This window comes from Prionailurus bengalensis, chromosome B4 (assembly GCF_016509475.1).
Source record: "Prionailurus bengalensis isolate Pbe53 chromosome B4, Fcat_Pben_1.1_paternal_pri, whole genome shotgun sequence".
In the NCBI taxonomy this organism is placed as follows: domain Eukaryota; kingdom Metazoa; phylum Chordata; class Mammalia; order Carnivora; family Felidae; genus Prionailurus; species Prionailurus bengalensis.
Window position 1 is genome coordinate 5,775,997 of NC_057358.1, and position 23,986 is coordinate 5,799,982.

The 23,986-nt window shown below is 44.5% G+C and overlaps 1 protein-coding gene across 1 annotated transcript in view; it reads right to left on the reverse strand.

Annotated features, from left to right (window-relative positions):
* PRKCQ (protein kinase C theta) overlaps positions 1-23,986 on the reverse strand; it is a 185,563-nt gene that overhangs the window by 2,207 nt on the left and 159,370 nt on the right. Inside the window, exons 15-17 of the mRNA XM_043564510.1 lie at positions 20,767-20,905; positions 9,473-9,661; positions 1,248-1,376 (exon numbers count right to left, since the gene is read on the reverse strand). Of these exons, the coding sequence (XP_043420445.1) occupies positions 1,248-1,376; positions 9,473-9,661; positions 20,767-20,905 (457 nt within the window). The remainder of the gene's footprint in view (positions 1-1,247; positions 1,377-9,472; positions 9,662-20,766; positions 20,906-23,986) is intronic.

The window sequence follows — 23,986 nt, forward strand, 5'->3', positions numbered from 1 at the left end:
AAAATGTCACCACTGGTAAAAGCCAGGCAAAGTGCTGGGGCGCCTGAGTGGCTCAGTGGGTTGAGATCCAGCTTCGGCTCAGGTCATGTTCTCGTGGGTTGGAGCCCCGCATCGGGCTCTGTGCTGACACCTCAGAGCCTGCTTCAGATTCTGTGTCTCCCTCCCTGTCTGCCCCTCCCCTGCTCACACTCTCTCTCTCTCTCTCAAAAACAAACAAACATTAAAAAAATTAAAAAAAAAAAAACAAACCAAAAACTATTTATTGTAAAAACTGTAGTAAAATATACCTAACCTCAAAGTGACCATCTGAACGATTTTTAGGAGTCCGGTTCAGTGGCTGTGTGCGGTCACACTTACCAACATCCGTCTGCCAAGCTTTTTCATTTTAACTGCACTTTACTTTTTTGTAAGTTTATTCACTTATTTTTAGAGCGTGTGCGTGCATGTGAGTGGGGGAGGGGCAGAGAGGGAGAGAGAGAATCCCAAGCAGGGTCCGAGCTGTCAGTGCAGAGCCTGACCTCGGGGCTTCACACGGGGCTCGATCTCATGAACTGTGAAATGATGACCTGAGCCGTAATCGAGAGTCAGACGCTTAACCCACTGAGCCCCCTGGGGCGTCCCTTCTTTACTCTGTCTTCGCCTTATGGTGGTTCTGCACATGGACAGGTCATTGTGCCTTTTCTCATGGAGGTTAGTGACTTTCACTAGTGAGCATACACCTGGGAATTTAGAGACCTGTCTCTTCCTCAGCCCCAATGTACTTTTTCCTTAAACCAAGTAACACTGAACTGTTGCCGTTAGGGAATATAGTTAACGTGAACCAGTTGCAAACGTCAGGCAAACTTTAATAAATAGCCATGGAAAAGAGGGTTGCAAGATCCCCCGCATACACATTTGGGTCACAGAATCTGTGACCATGGGGCACGGATGCATCCTGTGCAAAAGCACCGTATCTCATCAGAGAGCCACCTGGCACATGCAGGTTACGTCTGAGGCATGCGCCCAGCAATTCATTTTTCATGCAGGTACATTTTCATCGCACAGGTTAGATATTGCAAAACAAGAGTAACATCCCCCCCGCACTCCATCCCCCCACTCCCAGCCAGGTAACCTGAATTATGGTTAAAGAAGCACTTTGCTCCAAGAACTGCACCCCGGAGGGAAGGTAGGGGCTCAAGCAGGGGTGAGGGGCAGGCAGGCAGCCCGGGAGCCAAGCTGGAACCAAATGGTCCTGGGAAGGTCCTTACCACTTTAGGCCGGAACGGTGGGTCAATCTCCTTCCTTTCAAGCTCTTCCCAGTTGATCTCCCGGAACAAAGGATGCTGGCGGATGTCTCCCCTCACTCCTAGTCTCTTTTCAGGTTCCCTCACGAAGAGCTGAGAAGCGGCAGAAAGAAAACAGTTACTTCCCAGGGGACCAGCCGGTTAGCCTCAGACGAGGCTGCATTTCATAGTGTGTGAGGCGCAAGTCACGAGGTAAAGACTGCTTTTTGAGGCTTTTCTAACCCGATTTTTCCACTCTCGAGTATCAACTGTTGTCTCCAAACTGGTGACAGCACTCTCCCTCAAATGAGCCTTCTGAATATTCCAGAGTCTGGGTTTTTGCTCCCTTGCTCCCGGCCCTAGAAATGCAGTCTCTTGAGTGATATAGACCGGTTTTGAAATCAGCTTTGCCTTGTATTATTTACGGGACCTCTGGCAAGTTGCAGGAGTCTGAGTCTGTGCCGTCCCCTGTACAGTGAATGAAGTATCCTTCCCGCAGGGTGGTTCTGTGCGTGAGATGAAATCACACACACATGTGCACACGCACGTATGCAGTGATTCGTGGTCTGTAAAACCCAACAACAGAGAATAAGTGATCAATTTATTTGTTGCTGGGTTGACCGCCCATTAATTGACTTTGATTTCCTACCAAGCTGCCTTCAAAGGATAACAGTGTTGCTTTGATGATATCCTATAAACTAGTCCCTGACAGTCAGCTTTGGATAAGGCGTCTGAGTAGTGAGAATCATTTCTGCTTCCTGCAAACCTGCTGGCAAAGTAATACTTAATTCAAATCCTCTTTAATGACCTCTGGTCTGTTACAGATATATTTTCTTCTTTGCACTGTTCCTTCTCCTGTTACTATGAGGTCACGCTGAACCTTGGCCAGGACAGGAAAGGAGCTTGGAAACTCTTCAAACTCCAACACAACGGGTCAAGGGCAGTACGGAATAGGAGAGTCCAAACACAAGACCTGGGGAGTCACGGGTCCCAAGTGCCTGAAGTAGTTACCCCTTTTTTATCCCGCAGCTCGATGTTTGTTTATAGAGTAACTTCTAGCTGTAGGGTGTTCATAAGGACACCGTGGGGTCTCTGAAACAGGGATATTCCACGAGGCTCTGGCAGGACCGGACCTCCGGTAACAACTAAATTACAGAGATCTCTTGCTTTTATCTCTTGTAAGAATAGCCAGTCTATGTGTTTCCAAACACTGCCTTACTTATGTTACCTTCCTACTTGAAAATCTTCAAAGGCTCTACCGAAAGTCCCCCCAAAAAACCCAAAATCAAAAGAAGAAAAAAAACACAACGTGCTGTAGCGAAGTGGAGATTTTTTTTCTTCTTTTTAAAAATCAGGATAATCTTTTTAAAAGTCCAGGTGGAATACCCATGTAACCAGCTAGTGCAGCCACACGGTCAGCTGTCCCACTTTACCATACGGTGGCGGCTGAGGTCTCTCGATGGAAACTTGATGTTCCAAAGCTCCGTTAGAAAACCACTAACATGAGGCTGTCACCCAAGAGACTTCCTACCCACGTGGCCTTGTGCAAGTTTTCCGAGTCTCCATTTCCTCCCCTGGAGAATTCAGGGTGAGGCAAGGTCATCTCTATGCCCTGGTGAGTCCTAACATCCTCTGAGCCTGGCTGGTCATCCCAGGCTCTCTGTGGCCTCTGCGGACACACATCTTTCTGTCCCCACTGTAACCCTCTCTTCTGTCCAGACGTGTCTACTCACTGAATACGCCATCTGCCTTTCCCACCTCTGTCCTTCCCTATGGACATCTCCATCTCGTGAGGAGATACGTCTCCTCATTTGCCATTTTGCCTCTCCACATTTTGCCATTTCCTTCACCTCAGCTTTCAATCCCAGCCCATCACTCAGGGTTCAGCTTATGCTCCTTCTTCTTTGTGAAGCTTTCTTTGACTCCCTCGACTCCTGGTGAGCCCTCCCCGCCCTTCAACTCATACTCATTGTCATATGGTTGGTTCCGTGACTTATTCCAACCAGCGTTGAGAGTCAGGAGTAGTGCCAGATGCCTCCGCCGTATCGGCCTGACTTTGAAGACAGATTCTAAAAGCAGAGATCACTGTCCCGATCATCAGTTAAGGACACGGGGGCTCAGAGTAGCTAAATAACTTGCTCAAGATCACAGGTCTAGCCAGGGGTAGAGCCCAAATTATAAACAGCCTCTTTAGTCTCTCCTCTGGGCTCCATAGGACATCTGAATATCTTCCCTCCATTAAAGAAGGTATCTATCTGTCTATCATTTTTAATAGTATTTTGTTAACGTTTTTATTTTTGAGAGAGAGAGAGAGAGACAGACAGAGAGAGAGCGAGAGAGAGAGAGAGAGGCAGAGAGAGGGAGACAGAGAATCCAAAGCAGGTTCCAGGCTCTGAGCTGTCAGCACAGAGCCTGACGCGGGGCTCGAACTCAGGAACGAATGAGATCATGACCTGAGCCAAAGTCAGATGCTCAACGGACTGAGCCACCCGGTTGCCCCAAGAGTATTTTTAAGAGTATTTTTTTTTTAGTAGAGTGTAAGCTATGGAGGGCAAACACCACTTATGTTTCTCTTTCTTACAGAACCTAGCACAGTGCTGTGCACAAAGTAGATGCACAATAAATGTTTGTTAAATAAGTGAGCAAGTTGTCTTTCTACTTTATTTACATGCAGACCACAGATCTTCAGTCCTCACCTTCTGCCAGAATCTTGTCTTCAGCATATATAACGGCACATAGAAAAGGCACCAAATTCACAGTAAAATTTTTCTTCTGTAGACTCGAACACCAATGTAGGCCAACACATGGAAAAGCAGACTGATTCTTTAGAAGCAGAGGGAATAAGTGACTTGCCTAGAAACGATCATCACACCTTACTGGCCCCTACTTTTTAAGGACGTTTTCATGAAACAAGATGAGAGAGAAGGTGGGAGTGTCTCTAGCTCACGTAGTTATAATGAAAGGCTTTACTGAATACAGTGAGAAGTAATTGCCCTCTGCCAAGTGCGGACCATGCTGTTTCCTGTTGGATTTTTCCAGGACCATGTGTCGTTTGTACCTAGAGCATCCTGACAGAGCCTTCTGAGACTGACCCATGTACCTGTGAAATTTAACAGAATATACTTTCAAAGATAAAATATGTAATGAGAATATAACATGACCTCATGTTTGAGACTCAGATTTCTTTCCCGTCCTGCACAAGAGTGAGTTACTGTCTTCTGTCCCCTGCATCAAGGCTCCCCCCCCCCCCCACCCACCGCCGCCTGCTTCCAGGTCTGGTGACCTTGCGGGAGGCCGTCGGCTCTGTGCTGGAGAAGCTGCACCAAGGGACTCCGTGTTCATGAAGAAAGACTTGCTTTTGTTCATCGAAGCTGTCAGAGGGCGGTTTACATTAACAGGAAACAGCACACCTCGTGCACGAATGGCCAGGATGCAGCTGTCGTTTGTTTGAATTTACTCGACTGTCTGGGCTGGGGAGCCGTGCTGGGCGGCTGAGGAGGGCCACCAGCGCTTGGCCCCTGTCCCTGGAGAGGGGTCTTCTCCCCTCTTCATTCCCTGCGCAGATATATCTTTCTACAGAAGGGAGAGGTGCTTCTGTTTGGGATCTTTCGTTTTCCGCCCGTTTCCAAACAAATGGACGGGACATCCTGGATGAATACATGAGGGAGAAAGGGGTGTTTCTTTTCAAGACTCAACTGAACAGCGGTGTCCCAGTTGCAATTCATGATGCAGCACAGTCTCTTCTGCGCAGTTGTTCAGTACACTACCTGCACCTATGTGCTGTGAGGACTAAAGGGAACAGAGAGTGATATTGATGCAGCTGCTGTAACAGATTCCTTTTTTTTTTTTTTTTAGAGGACTCATTACTTCTGGGTTTTACATTATAATTCTCTACAGGAAGTTTCTCAGAAATGATGCTCCCTTTGCTTTTTGCAGAAAATGGAACTCAAGGATGAGGGGGGCAGTGGGACCAAAGTTATAGAGCAAACCAGGAGGAGAGATGAAACTAGAAGCCATGTTCTTGTCAGCAAATTGCATGAGGAAACTAATTTTTATCAGCCTTACTTCTAGAACATGGCAGAGGACTACCTTCCTTGTGGGGCAAGGAGATGGAATTTTTACCAACACCTACGGGAAAGGATAAGCCCGGTCTCCTCCACGTGGATTTAAGACCTCTTTCGCCAACGAGCCCCACTCTCTCCCACTTTTTATTCTTACTTGTCTTGGTTTCTGCTCTGTTCAGCCAGATTTATTTTCTATTCTTCTAGCAAATCTTTTTCCCGCTATTGAAAGTGCACATGATTTTGGTTTTGGTATTTGCTGGCATTAACCCTTACATTGTATTTTGTTCTTAAACTTTTTATTTTGAAACGATCACAGCATCTTAGTCTGCTTGGGCTGCTACAACAAAATGACACGGACTGAGTGGTGCCTTAAACAACAGACATTTATTTTTCACAGTTCTGGAGTCTGGAAGTCCAAGATCAAGGTGCCTGTGTGGGCACTTCCTGGCGAGGACCATCTTTTTGGCGTGTAGGTGGCCGCCTTCTTGCTGTGTCCTCACATGCCCTTCCTCTGGTGCATGCACTTGGAGGGGGGGAATAGCTCTCTCTTCCTCTTTTTATAAGGGCACTCGTCCACTGTGGTGACCCCACCCCGATTATGTCATCTCTGCCTCATTATGTCCCAAAGGCCTCATCATTTTGGGGGTTACGGCTTCAACATAGGATTTGGGGCCGGCACATTCAGTCCATACATATCAATTCACAAGATGTTAAAAGCTAGTACAGGTGTCCTGTGTCCCTGTCACCTAGCTTCCCCTAATGCCTACGTCTTTTATAATTATAGAATGACACCAAAAGCAGGAGGCCAGCATTGATACAATGTGTGTGTCTAGTTCTCTGTCATTTTATCCCATGCGTAGATTTGGGTAACCACCGTGCACACAGATCCGTCCCGTCAACACAAAGCTGTCCCTTGGGATCCCCCTCTACAGTCACTGTCCTGCCTCCACTCTCCCCAGCCCCCACTGCCACTAATCTGATTTCCATCTCCACACTGCCCTTTGGAGAAGGTTACACAAGTGGACACACAGTGTGTGACCCTTGGAGACTGGCCTTTTTTCACTCCGCACAACACCCTTGCGATCCACCCAGGTTGTTTTGTAGATCGATAACCGTTCCTTCCTTTTTCTTGCTGAGTAATATTCCTTGTATGTGACTTGTCATCTTTCCTCTCTACCTGGAACTGATCCTTCTTCCCACACCGTCTTTCTCTCCTGTGAAAAACCGTCACTTCCAGCATTAACTTCTGATGAACTCCACCTGGCCCCGTGACTCCTTCACCCTCCCTCCTGGCCGTGAGCCCCCCCACATCCCGAGGCGGCACTGGGTTTGGAAGCATAGCTGTTGAACTTTTGCGGAACATCAAGGGGTAAAGGTGGATCGCCTCCAGGCAGCCCCTGAGCTGTTTCCTTATTCCCTTCTGGGGGGTTGCGTTGGCCCAGGGCTTTTCAGTGCACCCCCACACTACGAGACTGAAGCATGTCTCCTCAAAAGTGACACATCGAAGCCCTACCCCCCCATGTGAGTGAACTTGCAGGAAACAAGTAATTACGGTTAAATGAGGTCATATGGGTGGGAGCCCGATCCAATAGGATTAGAGTCCTTATAAGAGGAAACAGCAGAGAGCTCTTCGCCCGTGTGTGAGTGAAGATGTGGCAAGGAGGCACCTGCCTGCAAGGCAGGAAGAAAGCCTTCGCCAGAAACCGACCTTGCTGGACCTTGCCTTTTGACTCCCAGCCTCCGGAACTGTAAGTAAATTTGTTGGGTGAGCTCCTCAGTCTGTGATATTTTGTTACAGCAGCTGGAGCCAACCAATCCTACCTCACCTTGAGCCCACGTGTCCAGTCCGCGTACAACCCATGCAGCAACTGTAATAATGTCTCAACTTGCCTTTGCGTAAAGCAACACTGCTTCCATCCCAATCCTGATAATTTTTACTGTTGTCATCTTCTTAATTGGTTAATTTTGAAATCAGCTTTCATTTTATAGGTGTGTTGTTCAGTCATTGAAAGTATGTTTAATGGATCATTCTGAGAGTTTTCTAGGTTTGTGGTTTCTTTGGATAACAGAAACAGAAAGCTGAGTTGAAGTGGCTCAGACTTGCAATGCCATCAGCCTTGGGCGGGGTGTCCTGGGGGGGCTCTCTCCGCACTGGACTCCTGAGGGAGGGCTGCAGAGTTGCCTCAGCATCTCAGACTCTGGACAAGTTGCCGGTCGTATTAGAGCAGGAGAAGTGGGTGCCCTTTAAATCCAGGTAGTTCATGAGAAAAAAGTAGACTTGTGAAACAAGATGGGCCTGGTAATTGTTTTTAGAGTTAAAATCCACTGGGGCGCCTGGGTGGCTCAGTCAGTTAAGTGTCCAACGTCGGCTCGGGTCATGATCTCACGGTTTGTGGGTTCAAGCCTCGCGTCGGGCTCTGTGCCGACAGCTCAGAGCCTGGAGCCTGCTTCGGATTCTGTGTCTCCCTCTGTCTCTGCCCCTCCCCTGCTCACGCTCTCTCTCTCTCTCTCTCTCTCTCTCTCTCAAAAATAAATAAATGTTAAAAAAAAAACCCTTAAAATCCACCGAGAGCTTCTAATGTTGAAAGGTCTTACTCTTTGCTCCCCCTTTTCAATATAAAGACAGCAAGACTGAAAATTATTTTCCTAAATGATTTTTAAAGCCAGCTGAGATAGGAGACGCTCGAATTCAACACACCTGTGCTCTTGGTCCACTTCTTTTAGATTTGCTCGCTTCCTGATCACCTCGGTGTATCTCCTTGATCCAAACAGTTGCTGGGACAGCTCAGTGAGTGCTGGTCATTGTTATTATATGTAAGAGCACGTTGCACTACCGTGACTTATTTTTTGTACTCACACTGTGGGTGTTAATTTGCGTCCTCAACAGAAGGAAACCAGGACTCTGCCTATAACTCCAATCTTTAATGATGGCTCTCAGGTGCTGCTTAGGTCTCTTCATTGGCTTTCCCTGGGAGCTCCTGGTTCATGGCAAGTGATTCTTAGAGCCCGGTTTCCATCTGTAACACACTCAATTCTCCCCTGAGCCTGGACCGTCATGGACCGGGGTGTGAGTCTTGCTTTGATTGCGAATTCTGCAGGGATGGTGACAGTCTGAATTCTGAGTTACAGGGTGAAAGATGCATCAGTGTTTCCAGTGGACATGGGAAGGGGATGTGATCTGCAGCATTTTAAATACTGCTGAAGGGGCCCTCTCAGGCAGTGAGCAGTGAGGGTCTCTGTGAGATGGAATGCTGTGAAATGGAGTTTGGTATAGTATCTGGGCCAGGGAACGGACTGAACAAATGGCCTGTGTGTCAAGGGCTTTGGCCAAAAACATCCCCGGTGACCAGTTCTTACTTCCAAAAGACCTACTAGAATGTCTCACAGAAGTTCTGGCTTTCACAAACCACCGGACTCCAAGCATGAAGCCACCCAGCCATAAAAGAACAACGGTTTCTCCTTCTTACTCCTCTGTCCTCTCCCTACTTTTAACCTGGTCTGGTCTGCAGCAGAGACCCAAGAGCTGGAGAGGAAGAGAACAGGACACAGTTGGCCACAACATGACCACATTCCCTTCTCCCAAAGTGAGTCGCCACCAGCCCTGAATCTGACTGGAGAAGAGGGATTAAAAGTCTTGGCTTTAGAGATCTGGTTGACTTGCTGACTTCTTTCATGGGCTGAACAGTTTTACCTTCTCAACTGAGACCATGTTTTATGGCCTAGGGGTGATGTGAGGTTTGTGTTTGGCTGAAGAGTTGTGCATTCTGTCCAGGTGGGAAGGGGAAGATGAACTGGACTGAGTAGGCTTAATGGGCATGATGGGAAACCAAAGGCTGAGTTTTAAGCTACAAACTGGGCTTGTCAGTGGGCCAATTTCCTCTCAAAGTAAGGGTTTCAAGAGTCATGGAACTGGTTCCTGGGCATTTCTTATGTAAACCAGGCACACGAACGTTTATCTTCTCATTTTGGTATCTAACGTCCATCCTACTGGTGCCTCAGTTGAAATACATGGTGAGAATCCCATTTAAATCCAGTTCAATATGACTATTGTTTACCAAGTATAAGTCAGAACCTAGAAATGAATGGGAAAACTGATCAGAATACCCAATACTAATTCTACAGAGTCTCCTTGGCTTCACTTCTTACCTTCACCAAAAGATCCTTCGCCTCTTTCTCAAGCCATCGGGGGTAAAAGGGATTGTCCATGCGGATGGAGTGGAAAAGCTCCTCTTCATCTTGCCCGTGGAAAGGTGACTGCCCAATCAGCATCTCATAGAGGAGAACACCGAAGGACCACCAGTCAACAGAATGGTTGTATTTCTGGCCCAGCAAGATCTGTGTGACCAACAGGCAGAGGCATAATTAATGAACACGAGGTGGATGAGCGAAAACCCTGCTTGAACTTTTCAAGGCCACCGGTAAATAGTCGATGGTGATGACCGTATGTGGTTTTAACACCGATCACACTGAAAACTGTAGCTTTTGAGATGCTGGCGGCAGAAATGAGTGAACAGTGCCCAAACTGAGCAAAGAGTTTTTGGTTTTAATGTCTCCTTCCCCTGTGGCCTTAAGAGCAACCACTGGCCTGTGCCCTTAGCCTTCATTTTCCCACCTGTGATGTGAGGACTTGGGTAGTCGATTCAGACCTAAGAAAGCTGGTGTGTGTGTGTGTGTGTGTGTGTGTGTGTGTGTGTGTGTGTGTATGCTGTTCTGTGACTAAACCAAACCCATGTGTTTTACTGAAGTCTGTCCTGAGACTTTGCATAAACTTTCAGTAGGTAATCACACCTCCAAAGAGGTCATCTCCCTAAATCCATCCCGTAAAGCCTCTCTGGCCACAGTTGTACAACTAAGGTGTCCCATCTGTGGTCGCCATTAAAGAGTCAGAATTAGTGAGTGTGCTGAGAGAGACCAGGATAGCAGACTTCAGTTCCAGAAATTCTCTCTCTCAGAGTGATGTGCAGCTTAACAGCAGTGCTTTGAGTAGAACTGGTCTGGTCTGTCCTTTAGGGAAGTGGATTTAAAGTCTGGGATCTCACCTAACTTTTATTTTTCTAAAAAAGATTAAGCAGGGGAGAGGCAGAGAAAGGGGTGGGGGAGAGAATCAAGCAGGCTCTGCACTGTCAGCACAGAGCCTGACCAGGGCGGGGGGTGGGGGGGGGCTCAAACTCAACAAACCACGAGATCATGACGTAAGTTGAAACCCAGAGTTGGATGCTTAACCAACTGAGCCACCCAGGTGCCCTCCACCTAACGTTTAAAAAGATTTCTACCCTTTCATCCATCTACTCTCCTGGCAGAAAAGACTGTATTCTGGGCTTTCAGTGGCTTCCTTGTTGAATGTTGAAAGGTAGAGAGTGTACCTGTGACTCTTGTCATCCTAGCAAACCAAGCTGTGACATTTTCCAATGCCATGTGTGAGGTCCATCAGTGGCTGAATGGATAAGCGATGTGATCTATACATACAGCGGAATATTATTCAGCCTTAAAACAATGAAATCCTGACACGTGATCCAACCTAGATAAACCTTGAGGACATTGTGCTAAATGAAAGAAGCCAGGCTTGAAAAGACAAATACTGTATGAATTCACTTGTATGAGGTCCCTAGAGGTGTCTGATTTATAAGGACAGAAAGTGGGACAGTGGTTGCTGAGGGTTTGGGGAAAATGGGTGGTTGTTTAATGGCTATCGAGTTTCAGTTGTGCCTGATTAAAAAAAAAAAATTCCAGAGATTCGTTGCACAACAATGCTAATATACTTAACACGACTGAATAACACTCTTAGAATGGTTAGATGGTATATTCCATGGTATGTATATTTTAAAATGAAAACCAGTACACAGCAGGAACACAGTAACAATCTGTTAAATGGCGAAGACAAGAAAACCCTTGTGTCTCATGCCTGCTGCTCCCAGGATGGGGGTGGGGACAAGATGCTTTATTATCAAAATGGAGAAAGCGAGGATAGTATTGAAGCGCTAAATTAAAAAGCGAGGCTGGGACCCTCTGGAGATGGCTATCCTTTCCACGCTGGCTGCGTTTTAAGACCTAGCTCAGTCCCCTGTGTGTGAGCACATACACGTAAACACACAGGTCATTTTACTATTAGAGGTCTCCGTTTGAAATGGAATGTCTTCTTACGTGGGCCTGTGGACTATATGGTACAGTTGCAGCAATGGCGGCCTTAGGAAAGAAAAAGGATGTTACGTTCTAGACATTGTAGCCTTTCTAGTAAAGCTGCATGTCTCGATGCTGGTGATCCTTTGATACAGTGGGCTAGTGTGCATGTCTGCTGTCTCTGAACGCCACCCCACTCCACGTCTGTCCTTGGGGAATGAGCTACGTGTGGTCTGAGGCTCGGGAATATGGTGGAAGTGTCTCCCAACACAACAGTTGATAAACCACGACGAAACTGTGATGGCCATACAAAATGTTGTGGGTTCTACTTCTGGCTTAGTCCCCCTAATGTATAGTTTGGGGCAGATTCCTTCACCCTCTCTGGGTCTCATTTGTTAAAAAAAAAAAAGTGGTGATAACATCTGGCTGACTTACTACTGGGTTATTGTGCGAATCCAGTGAAAAGCAGGGAACATGCAGTGCTTTGTCCTATGGAAATGACTGCATGCTCTACGATAACTATCCATCCTGATCAAGTGGCACCCGTTGGTGAAAATAAAGATCAAGTTGCAAACAGAATTTTGCAATCTGCCACTGACTTCCAGCATACAACTGGAGAAGATGGATTATTCCTTAGGGAAAAGTTTAAAAGTAGATACAGAGAGAGTGATAAAGATGTGTACACACACACACACACACACACACACACACACACACACATCTCAGTTTAGGTGAATTTGCCTCAAATGGGGACTGGTTCACACACAATTCCCAAGTTCTGTCACAAGGGGGAGCCCAAAGCAACCAGAAACTGCTCTGAGCATCCTGTCTTCCTAAACTTCATTTGGAAGGACAGATGAAAAGAAATTTGGAGGACGGGAGACAGCTGTGGTGGAAATTAAGTCTTCTAGTGCTAGGTGATGTTCATAAAGAATTCCTCGTAAGTTAGGAGGAAGAAGCAAAACGCAGAGTGACATTGCCTGAACAGAAAATTTGCAGAAGTATGCTGACATGTGTTAGGTATCTGTCTTATTTATAAGAATTCCTGAGGTAGGTCCTGGGACCCCTGTTTAATAAAGTACAGGGATTGGACTTCAGGAGGTTACTGTCTTATTTAAGATCTAGTTAGGGAGCTGAAGCTATGTTCTGAACCCTGCTCCTTGGGAGATTTTTGCTACATAATGTTCCTTTTATCTTTAATGTCCCATGGATTAAATCTCAACAAGGTCATGCTCACACTGTCTACATTTCTAAAGAAACTGGTAGGGAAACACTGGCTGAAGCAGCCCCTTTTTCTGTCTCAACCCCTGCTGCCTTTTTAAAAATATTCATTTTGAGAGAGAGAGAGAGAGAGCGAGAGAGAGAGCGCGCGAGAGCGAGCATCCCAAACAGATTCCGTAGCACAGATCCCAACAGGGCTCGATCTCACAAACTGTGAGATCATGACCTGAGCCAAAATCAAGAGTTGGATGCTTAACTGACTGAACCACCCAGGTGCCCTTGTTTCAGCCCCTGCTGCCTTCGTATGGCCTCATCCTCTTTTGTCCTGTTCCCTCCCCCCATCTTTACTCAATGAATTCAGATACTAAAGACGTTGCCACTTTATGTCAGAGTCTCTCTCTCCAACGGTGAAAGTTATCATTGGCAACTGCATCCTCCTGGTAGAGCTAGTGATTTACATCTCTATAAAGCTCACTGTGTTGGTGTGTGGTCATAGTTTACTAGGTGACCAGCCAGTCCCTTTATAGTGTTGGTCCCCAAGTGACTCCTGGTCTCTCCAGGGAGCTGCTTCCGTGTATTGGAATCCCACATGGAATTACTAAGTGGCTTAGCGAGTAGGGTGTTTAACTGTTTCCCTAGTCTTGTCAAAACGGGCTTGGACCTCCGGTTACATGTTAGACCCTTGGTCCTACAACTGGAAGACACAGGGAGTCATTGAGTTTTATGTCTTAGGAGACATGGACTGGGGACATTCCCCGGCTGTGGGGAGTGCGGTCTGTATTTTTGTGTGTCATTCCTGATGCCGCTCTGAAGTGCATTTACTTCTGGAATTTGGGTTCTCCCATCAAGAGATACTGGCATCTGCCAGGTGGGCTCCATGGCCCTTGTCCTGCTCTGTGCTCCTGTGTGTTTCTAATGACTTGCCTGGTCTCACTGGCTTTCTGTTTGCCACAGAGTCTCTTCCCTAGAGATAACGACCGAATACACATAAAACCAGTACTAAGCAACATATACTTAGAAACACAATAAGGGAAAGTTAAATTATTAAGGCTCCGAGGTAGGAGAGCACACCTGTTTTTTTTAAATATTTTTTTAAGTTTATTTTTGAGAGACAGATGCAAACACAGAGAACATAAGAAAATGGCAGCAGAGAGGTCTCTCTTGTTCTCAGTACAAGTTCTTGGTCACCTACATTACAAGGAAGCTAAAAGAGTGTCCTTAGTTATGACAAGAAGTTAGCTAAAAAAAAGATGTATCAAAGACCTTGTTTTGAATTATGGAATGATTTGAATTACAACCTCCATTGTCGACAACGAACCTTGCCTAAAATACGTATTGTAAAGTCTAAGTGATACTGTGCCTTTGTGAGCTATCCTTTCCAGCTATGATGGCCAGTGAAACCAAGAAGTAAAAATCCAATCAGACCTTTGAATCTGAGTCCTAGAGTGTTCAACCAAGATCTTAAGTTATTTAACCTCATGATTTGAACAAAGCATAAACTATCAATAAACAGAGTAAAATTTAATTACTTAAAATAATTGTAGGGGTGCTGGGTGGCTCAGTCAGTTAAGTGTCTGACTTCAGCTCAGGTCATGATCTCACAGTTCATGAGTTCAAGCCTTGTGTCGGGCTCTGTGCTGGCCGCTCAGAGCCTGGAGCCTGCTTCGGATCCTGTGTCTCCCTCTCTCTCTCTGCCCCTTCCCTGCTCATGCTCTCTGTCTCTTTCAAAAATATTAAAAAATTTTTTAAAAAATTGTATATTTTGTTTTAATTTCAACCTGACTGTATCCTTCTATATGCAAATTTTATAATATACAGACTATATTAGTTGGCAATAGTGTGTGAGATTCATATACAATATACATATACTGAGGATGCTTTTTTTTTTTAACTAATGAGGGAGCATCTCTTACAAAAATTTGGAACTATGTAGAAGGTAAACTGGCAGTTGGGTGGTGACAGAGAGGAAAGCCAGAGGGTGTCCCCAGCGTCCAGACAAGAGCTGCTCAGGGCCTGGAGTAGGGTAGCGGCCGGAAGTGGGGGAATGAACTGGAGAAGCATTGGGGGTCCAACCAAAGGGACTCACTTAGAGAATCAAGGAATAATCAAGGGCGATTCTTAATGCAGTCACAAGATCGGGGAGGAGAAAGAATAGATGTCTCTGAGGGCTATATCTAGAACTTCTGGGTGTTTGGATAGGGGAAGGGTAAGAAGGAAAGAAAGAAAACTCAATTACTCTGGTTTTCTGGTGAGGTTAGTAGGTGGATGAGTGTGTGATTTACTAAGAAAGAGATGAAGGGAAAGGGGGTGGTGGGCGGAGCAGGTTCAACAGAGAAAGTGAGTTGGAGACCTGTTATGTTTGAATGGCCTGTGACCGCAGAAGCAAGAAGTTTGGGCTGGCCATATTGATCTTGGAATTATAACCATAGTCTTAAATTAATTATTGCTCATGGAGAATGTATAGTAAGAAGACAGCATGGTGGAAGGTAAGAGACAGAAGATGCAGAGAGAGAAGTCAGTCGCTAACACTAAATTCTGGAAGATGCAGAAGCAGACAGGTAAGTCAAAGGCCATAATTTCTGGTTGACCAGTGGCCAGTCTTGCATTTAAACAAGGTTCAGTCAGACATAGGGTATCAGAATGGATAAAAAACAAGATCCATCTATTTGCTGTCTACAAGAGACTCATTTTAGACCTGAGGACACCTTCAGATTCAAAGTGAAGGGATGGAGAACTATTTATCATGCTACTGGAAGCCAAAAGAAAGCTGGCATAGCCATACTTATATCAGATAAACTAGACTTTAAATTAAAGGCTGTAACAAGAGATGAAGAAGGGCATTATATAATAATTACAGGGTCTACCCATCAGGAAGAGCTAACAATTATAAATGTCTATGTGCCGAATACGGGAGCCCCCAAATATATAAAACAATTACAAACATAAGCAACCTTATTGATAAGAACGTGGTAATTGCAGGGGACTTTAACACTCCACTTACAGAAATGGATAGGTCATCTAGACACACGGTCAATAAAGAAACAAGGGCCCTGAATGATACATTGGATCAGATGGACTTGACAGATATATTTAGAACTCTGCATCCCAAAGCAACAGCATATACTTTGTTCTTGAGTGCACATGGAACATTCTCCAAGATAGATCACATACTGGGTCACAAAACAGCCCTTCATAAGTATACAAGGATTGAGATCATACCATGCATACTTTCAGACCACAATGCTATGAAGCTTGAAATCAACCACAGGAAAACATCTGGAAAACCTCCAAAAGCATGGAGGTTAAAGAACACCCTACTAAACAATGAATGGGTCAACCAGGAAATTAGACAAAAAATTAAAAAATATATGGAAACAAACAAAAATGAAAATACAACAATCCAAACGCTTCAGGATGCAACTAAGGCAGTCCTGAGAGGAAAATACATTGCAATCCAGGCCTATCTCAAGAAACAAGAAAAATCCCAAATACAAAATCTAACAGCACACCTAAAGGAAATAGAAGCAGAACAGCAAAGACAGGCTAAACCCAATAGAAGAAGAGAAATAATAAATATCAGATCAGAAATAAACAATATAGAATCTAAAAAAACTGTAGAGCAGATCAATGAAACCAAGAGTTGGTTTTTTGAAAAACTAAACAGAATTGATACACCTCTAGCCAGGCTTCTCAAAAAGAAAAGGGAGATGACCCAAATAGATAAAATCCTGAATGAAAATGGAATTATTACAACCAATCCCTCAGAGATACAAGCAATTTTCAGGGAATACTATGAAAAATTATATGGCAACAAACTGGACAACCTGGAAGAAATGGACAAATTCCTAAACACCCACACTCTTCCAAAACTCAATTGGGAGGAAATCGAAAGCTTGAACAGACCCATAACCAGCGAAGAAATTGAATCGGTTATCAAAAATCTCCCAACAAATAAGAGTCCAGGACCAGATGGCTTCCCAGGGGAGTTCTACCAGACATTTAAAGCAGAGATAATACCTATCCTTCTCAAGCTATTCCAAAAAATAGAAAGGGAAGGAAAACTTCCAGACTCATTCTATGAAGCCAGTATTACTTTGATTCCTAAACCAGACAGAGACCCAGTAAAAAAAAGAGAACTACAGGCCAATATCCCTGATGAATATGGATGCAAAAATTCTCAATAAGATACTAGCAAATCGAATTCAACAGCATATAAAAAGAATTATTCACCATGATCAAGTGGGATTCATTCCTGGGATGCAGGGCTGGTTCAACATTTGCAAATCAATCAACGTGATACATCACATTAATAAAAGAAAAGATAAGAACCATATGATCCTGTCAATCGATGCAGAAAAGTCATTTGACAAAATTCAGCAACATTTCTTAATAAAAACCCTCGAGAAAGTCGGGATAGAAGGAACATACTTAAACATCATAAAAGCCATTTATGAAAAGCCCACAGCTAACATCATCCTCAATGGGGAAAAACTGAGAGCTTTTTCCCTGAGATCAGGAACACGACAGGGATGTTCACTCTCACCACTGTTGTTTAACATAGTGTTGGAAGTTCTAGCATCAGCAATCAGACAACAAAAGGAAATCAAAGGCATCAAAATTGGCAAAGATGAAGTTAAGCTTTTACTTTTTGCGGATGACATATTATACAAGGAAAATCCGATAGACTCCACCAGAAGTCTGCTAGAACTGATACATGAATTTAGCAAAGTTGCAGGATACAAAATCAATGTACAGAAATCAGTTGCATTCTTATACACTAATAATGAAGCAACAGAAAGACAAATAAAGAAGCTAATCCCATTCACAATTGCACCAAGGAGCATAAAATACCTAGGGATAAATCTAACCAAAGCTGTAAAAGATCTGTATGCTGAAAACTATAGAAAGCTTATGAAGGAAATTGAAGAAGACATAAAGAAATGGAAAAACATTCCATGCTCATGGATTGGAAGAATAAATATTGTCAAAATGTCAATACTACCCAAAGCTATCTACACATTCAATGCAATCCCAATCAAAATTACACCGGCATTCCTCTCGAAGCTAGAACAAGCAATCCTAAAATTCATATGGAACCACAAAAGGCCCCGAGTACCCAAAGTAATTTTGAAGAAGACCAAAGCAGGAGGCATCATAATCCCAGACTTTAGCCTCTACTACAAAGCTGTCATCATCAAGACAGCATGGTATTGGCCCAAAAACAGACACATAGACCAATGGAATAGAATAGGAACCCCAGAACTAGACCCACAAACGTATGGCCAACTCATCTTTGACAAAGCAGGAAAGAACATCCAATGGAAAAAAGACAGTGTCTTTAACAAATGGTGCTGGGAGAACTGGACAGCAACATGCAGAAGGTTGAAACTAGACCACTTTCTCACACCATTCACAAAAATAAACTCAAAATGGATAAAGGACCTGAATGTGAGACAGGAAACCATCAAAACCCTAGAGGAGAAAGCAGGAAAAGACCTCTCTGACCTCAGTCGTAGCAATTTCTTACTTGACACATCCCCAAAGGCAAGGGAATTAAAAGCAAAAATGAATTACTGGGACCTTATGAAGATAAAAAGCTTCTGCACAGCAAAGGAAACAACCAACAAAAGTAAAAGGCAACCAACAGGATGGGAAAAGATATTTGCAAATGACATATAGGACAAAGGGCTAGTATCCAAAATCTATAAAGAGCTCCCCAAACTCCACACCGGAAAAACAAATAACCCAGTGAAGAAATAGGCAGAAAACATGAATAGACACTTCTCTAAAGAAGACCTCTGGATGGCCAACAGGCACATGAAAAGATGCTCAACGTTGCTCCTCATCAGGGAAATACAAATCAAAACCACACTCAGATATCACCCCACGCCAGTCAGAGTGGCCAAAATGAACATATCAGGAGACTACAGATGCTGGAGAGGATGTGGAGAAACGGGAACCCTCTTGCACTGTTGGTGGGAATGCAAATTGGTGCAGCCACTCTGGAAAACAGTGTGGAGGTTCCTCAAAAAATTAAAAAATAGACCTACCCTATGACCCAGCAGTAGCACTGCTAGGAATTTACCCAAGGGATACAAGAGTACTGATGCATAGGGGCACTTGTACCCCAATGTTTATAGCAGCACTCTCAACAATAGCCAAATGATGGAAAGAGCCTAAATGTCCATCAACTGATGAATGGATAAAGAAATTGTTTATATACACAATGGAATACTACGTGGCAATGAGAAAGAATGAAATCTGGCCCTTTGTAGCAACGTGGATGGAACTGGAGAGTGTGATGCTAAGTGAAATAAGCCATACAGAGAAAGACAGATACCATATGTTTTCACTCTTATGTGGATCCTGAGAAACTTAACAGGAACCCATGGGGTAGGGGAAGGAAAAAAAAGAGGTTAGAGTGGGAGAGAGCCAAAGCATAAGAGACTCTTAAAAACTGAGAACAAACTGAGGGTTGATGAGGGGTGGGAAGGAGGGGAGGTGGGTGATGGGTATTGAGGAGGGCACCTTTTGGGATGAGCACTGGGTGTTGTATGGAAACCAATTTGACAATAAATTTCATATATTGAAAAAAAAAACAAGGTTCAGTCAAAATTAAATACCAAATAAGCACAGGACAAAGCCACGTATTTCTTAAACTCAGGGCACCACAATTACGCTCTTGATGACAGACGTGCTAATTTTTGACCCGGGAAATCAGAAGTCCATCCCTATCAAACCACCATCCCCCTTTATGAATTTATTAATAGTCATTCATTCATTCTTCCCACCTGAGGGGAAGTTGTATTAGCAACTTAATGCACCAATCCCTGTGCTCAGTCATTGGATATAAAAGTGAATAAGAATCTACGAAAAGTGAATCTACACATGAGATCACATGGCACAGAACTGGACACACATTGTACCAATATCCATTCCCTGATTTTGGTGTCGTGCCATAATTATAGGAGATGTAGCCACTGGGGGAAATGGGTGGAGGATCTATATCGGTGACACTTCTGTACTATTTTTGCAACTTCTTGTGAATCTATAATGATTTCAAACTAGTACAGAGATTTTATTTTAATTTTTAAAAAAGTTTTAATGTTTATTTTTGAGAGAGAGCACAAGTAGGGGAGGGGCAGAGGGAGAGGGAGACACAGAATCTGAAGCAGGCTCCAGGCTTCGAGCTGTCAGCACAGAGCCCGACATGGGGCTCAAACCCGGAGATGGTGAGATCATGACCTGAGCCAATGGTGAGATCATGTCTGAGCCTCAGACACTTACGTGAGCCATCCAGGTGCCCCATAGTACAGAGATTTAAAAAAGTGGATAGCTTGACTTTAGAGCAATTATCCACTGGTGCATGGAGATTGAGATAAAAAGCAATGAAGAAGGTCCAGGTGTTAAGGGGGTGTCCAATCTCCCTCAGGTGGGCAGCTGGGGAGGACTCCATAACAAGGGGGGCACATGGGTAGAGTAGGAATGATGAATGCCTTCTGAGCAAATGCCATTCTTCTAAGGGCTCAGAATATGAGCACTATACCTCTCTCTCTCTCTTTTTTTTTTTTTTTTAACTTCCATAGGCTCACCCATTTTAGACTTACAATAACGTGGGACATACATATCTCATTTGACAGAAGAGGGGTTGCGGGTCACTAGACTCTAGCAATCTCTCCAAGGTCACACAATGGCAGCTTGGAAACCACAGTTCAGGTTTTTCTGGTCCCAAGATGAAACCACTTGACTTATTCAGGTGGATACTTCTGAGCCTGTTCAGTGTCCACCTGGTTCTTCCCCATCATTTCCTCTGTTTGGTCTGAGTGGAGTGAATACAGTTTGAGTCTGTGGTGGGGAGGAGTCCTAGCTGAGGAGGACATGTTGAATGGGAGACCACCCCCTGCCCCTCTGCCATTCAATAATAACACAGTCCCCGTGTGCGGCTGCATTCATGAAATACTAAGAAAAACAGATACAAATACTGAAACAAACTATTTTAACTCTTCTGATTTTTTGGGACAGGAAGAAGCAGTGGCACTTGGCCAGGGATGTGTAGAGCTGGGCAGGCGCCCACGCACTCCCTTCCCACAGCACATCCGTACCTCTGGGGCAATGTAGTCCGGGGTCCCACAGAAAGTGTTTGTCTTGGCATCTCCTAACATGTTCTCCTTGCACATTCCAAAGTCTGCTATTTTGATGTGTCCATCTTTGTCTAACAGGATATTATCAAGCTTCAGATCTCTGGAAAACACAAGCAAAGCAACATCTCACGGTGATACATACATTTTTTGTTAGAATAGAATTGCCACGTGAGGGGCGGTCACATGTCACATCACAGCCTGAGGTCATCAGGGGAACATGCTTGCTGGTCCTCCTCTCCCTTTCAGCCCTGTTCTTCAGTCTCCAGCTCTGCCCATGGGCTCACTGCCGTCTTCTAGGTCTTTCCTCCTTGACAAGCATCTCGTGCTCTGGGACTTCACCAATAGTCCTTCTCGGCCCAGGCCAGTCTTCTTGGGCCTGGCTCTGACAGACTTTGGTCCCCCCACCCATGCCCAGTAAAGCACTTGGTGCATCTCTGGAGCTATGTGTGGATGGCTGCATGGGTGGTGGAATGGATAATGTAATGGGTAGGTGATGGGGAGTCTCTCCAGTGTAGCATCCTTCAGTTTTAAGGGGCCTTCGAGCAACAATATTGGGATATAAAGGACAGCTAGTTGTGAAATAAATGTCTTTAGGGGTTCGTAGTTGGGAATGTGCCATAAGGTGGTATTTAATACCACACAACGCATACACCTGCCTGCTTGTGTACAAGATAGTAGTAGAGATAGCATTGACTCTTCAAGGGAATTATTGGTTGCTGCTGATTCCTCTGTCTGATTTACCAAGGGGTGCAGTTCAGTATGATCACAAAGGTAAGATACAGACCTGAGGCTCTTTATCCGAGTACCTTACTTTCATGATGAGGGAAGAAAGGCCTGAAAAACTCACTTTATGCGATTTTCCAAGTATATCTGTTTCTTCATGGATAAATTATACTGCATCTAATTCCAAGACTAATTGAAGAAGGCTTCCCTTGACTAAGAATAATTCTAGAACTAGAACCCATCTGATGCCAGAAACCATGTCAATAAATTCCTCTTTTCTTGGAGAACCAATATCCTTGTAAAGTACCCTTCCATTTTTAGGGTAATGTGGCTGATAAGATTAAAAACAAAGCCAAATTGTGATTTGCCTCCTTGTGATTATACATAGAACACTTTATGTTCTTACCCATGATAACTCTGAGTATTTGAAAAGTGACCTCAACTTTTGTCTTGTTTTACCTTCACTGAGTTAAGTCCTCCAGATGTATAAATGTGTTGGTGCAGATGTCAGGGGTACTGCTGGCTTCTGTCATGACGCCCTTGTCCGTCCCCTCTATGGCCCAGCCACTGCCCTGTTAGGTTCTGATGCTTGGTCACAGTAGCGGGTAACCGTGAACTTACTATAAACTAAAACCTCCAGGTATCTTTTCTTTTCCTATACAAATTGCCATCATACCCATTTCTTCTCATTCTGTACCTGTGAAATTGATGTTTTAAAAGATCATCCAAGTGTGGGGTGCCTGGGTGGCTCAGTGGGTTAAGCGTCCGACTCTGGGTTTCGGCTCAGGTCACAATCTCACGGTTCATGAGTTCCAGTCCCATGTTGGGCTCTGTGCTGACATTACATAGCCTGCTTGGGATTCTCTCTCTCCCCCTCACTCTCTGCCTCTCCCCCTCTCACTCTCTCTGTCTCTTTCTCAAAATTAAACTTTAAAAAGATCATCCACATGCTAACATTTGACATCAATGACTCAATTTTTTTTCTAGTTTGTTATAGAATACCCAGTTTTCTTTTTCTTTATGTCCTCTGCCCACGAATTTCTGAACTTTCTGAAACCTATGTCTAGGATGTGTGGTCAGTGATGGCCACCACAGTCTTCCTTCTTAGCGAAGGTGACTTGGGAGAGAATAGGAACAGCTATTGTGCTTACTCTTCACTTCCTGTTAGAGAATTGGCTTAAAATTCCCTTCTCAAAGACTCTGCTCCCAAAGGGCCTTGCAAATAGCCCTGTCTCCTTCAGTTCAGGTGACTGGACTCAACTGGATGATTCAGGTTTTCTCTTTGGGGAGGTTGGGATTGTGGGAAGGCGGCCCTAATCTGTCTCGGTGGGTGACCGGTAATCAGGACTGCTGACGGATGTCCTCTAGCATGGCCTTAGTAAAGGAGAAAGCTGAAGGGGCTTGGCCAAGAGCAGAGACAGAGGCTATGTAAGTCCAAAGAGACACAGTGATGAGAGAGAGGTACCTTTGGGCTCTGATGGGTCTGCCTTCTTATTTCCAGTTTCTCAAGGAGGCTGAGATTTCACTTAAGCCAAACTGTGGGTGATCTTTTATTGCTTGCCATCAATATTCATATCAGCCTAAAGTTCCCATCATGATTTGCTGTGCCTCTTGCTAAACTGTGAGGTTCAGGAGGGTAGAAATGTGTATTGTGTGCTATACTGTGACAGCCTTGGCAGGAGGTGAGCATGTAAAGAGCATTCAATAAATGTTTGCTGAAGGAACCATCACACACCAGGGACAGGCTCACCCACCAGGCATTATCTGTTGCAATTAACTCCTGAGGAACTGTTCCCTTCCATTGCTCTCTCCACCTTCTGCTGGAGCGAAGCAGCCAGAGAGAGTGAGCATGGGCTGCAGCTGTGTTTTGGTGGAGTGACACTATTAGCAGATGTCCCCAGAATTGACCTCTTCCATCTGGGCCAGCTTGGTTCATAATCTCCATGACCAGGGCATCATAGACCGTCCCTGTCTGACTGGGTGGCCAGGGCATCTCCAGGACATGTGAATATGTATCTCATGTTCATATCCATGTCGGTTCTGCTTCTCTCTCCTAACTCAAATGCTGTCATAACTTTCATTATCAGGATGAATATGTCTGTCTAATATGTCTGTCTTTCCTTAGGTCTTCTTCCTTGCTGTTCATTATTTTAATGAAGTACACTTTCACTGTGACTTATGAATTCCAATAAATCCAGGTCTGGATCATATTTTACTCCTAATGCTTACAGTTGCAGATTCATTTTCTAATCCACACTCTATGCAATATTGGTATCATTTTGGGTTTCTGCTACATGAAACCTATTTGCATCATTTATAGCCACATACACATGTTCCTAGAAATTTGGCTGAAGGATGGTTTGGAGGTCATCACTAGGGAACCAGACATCTAGCTGCAGTGGTATATGCAAATTATAAGGATGATGAAGATTGTATGTAATACTCGCATTGGATTTTC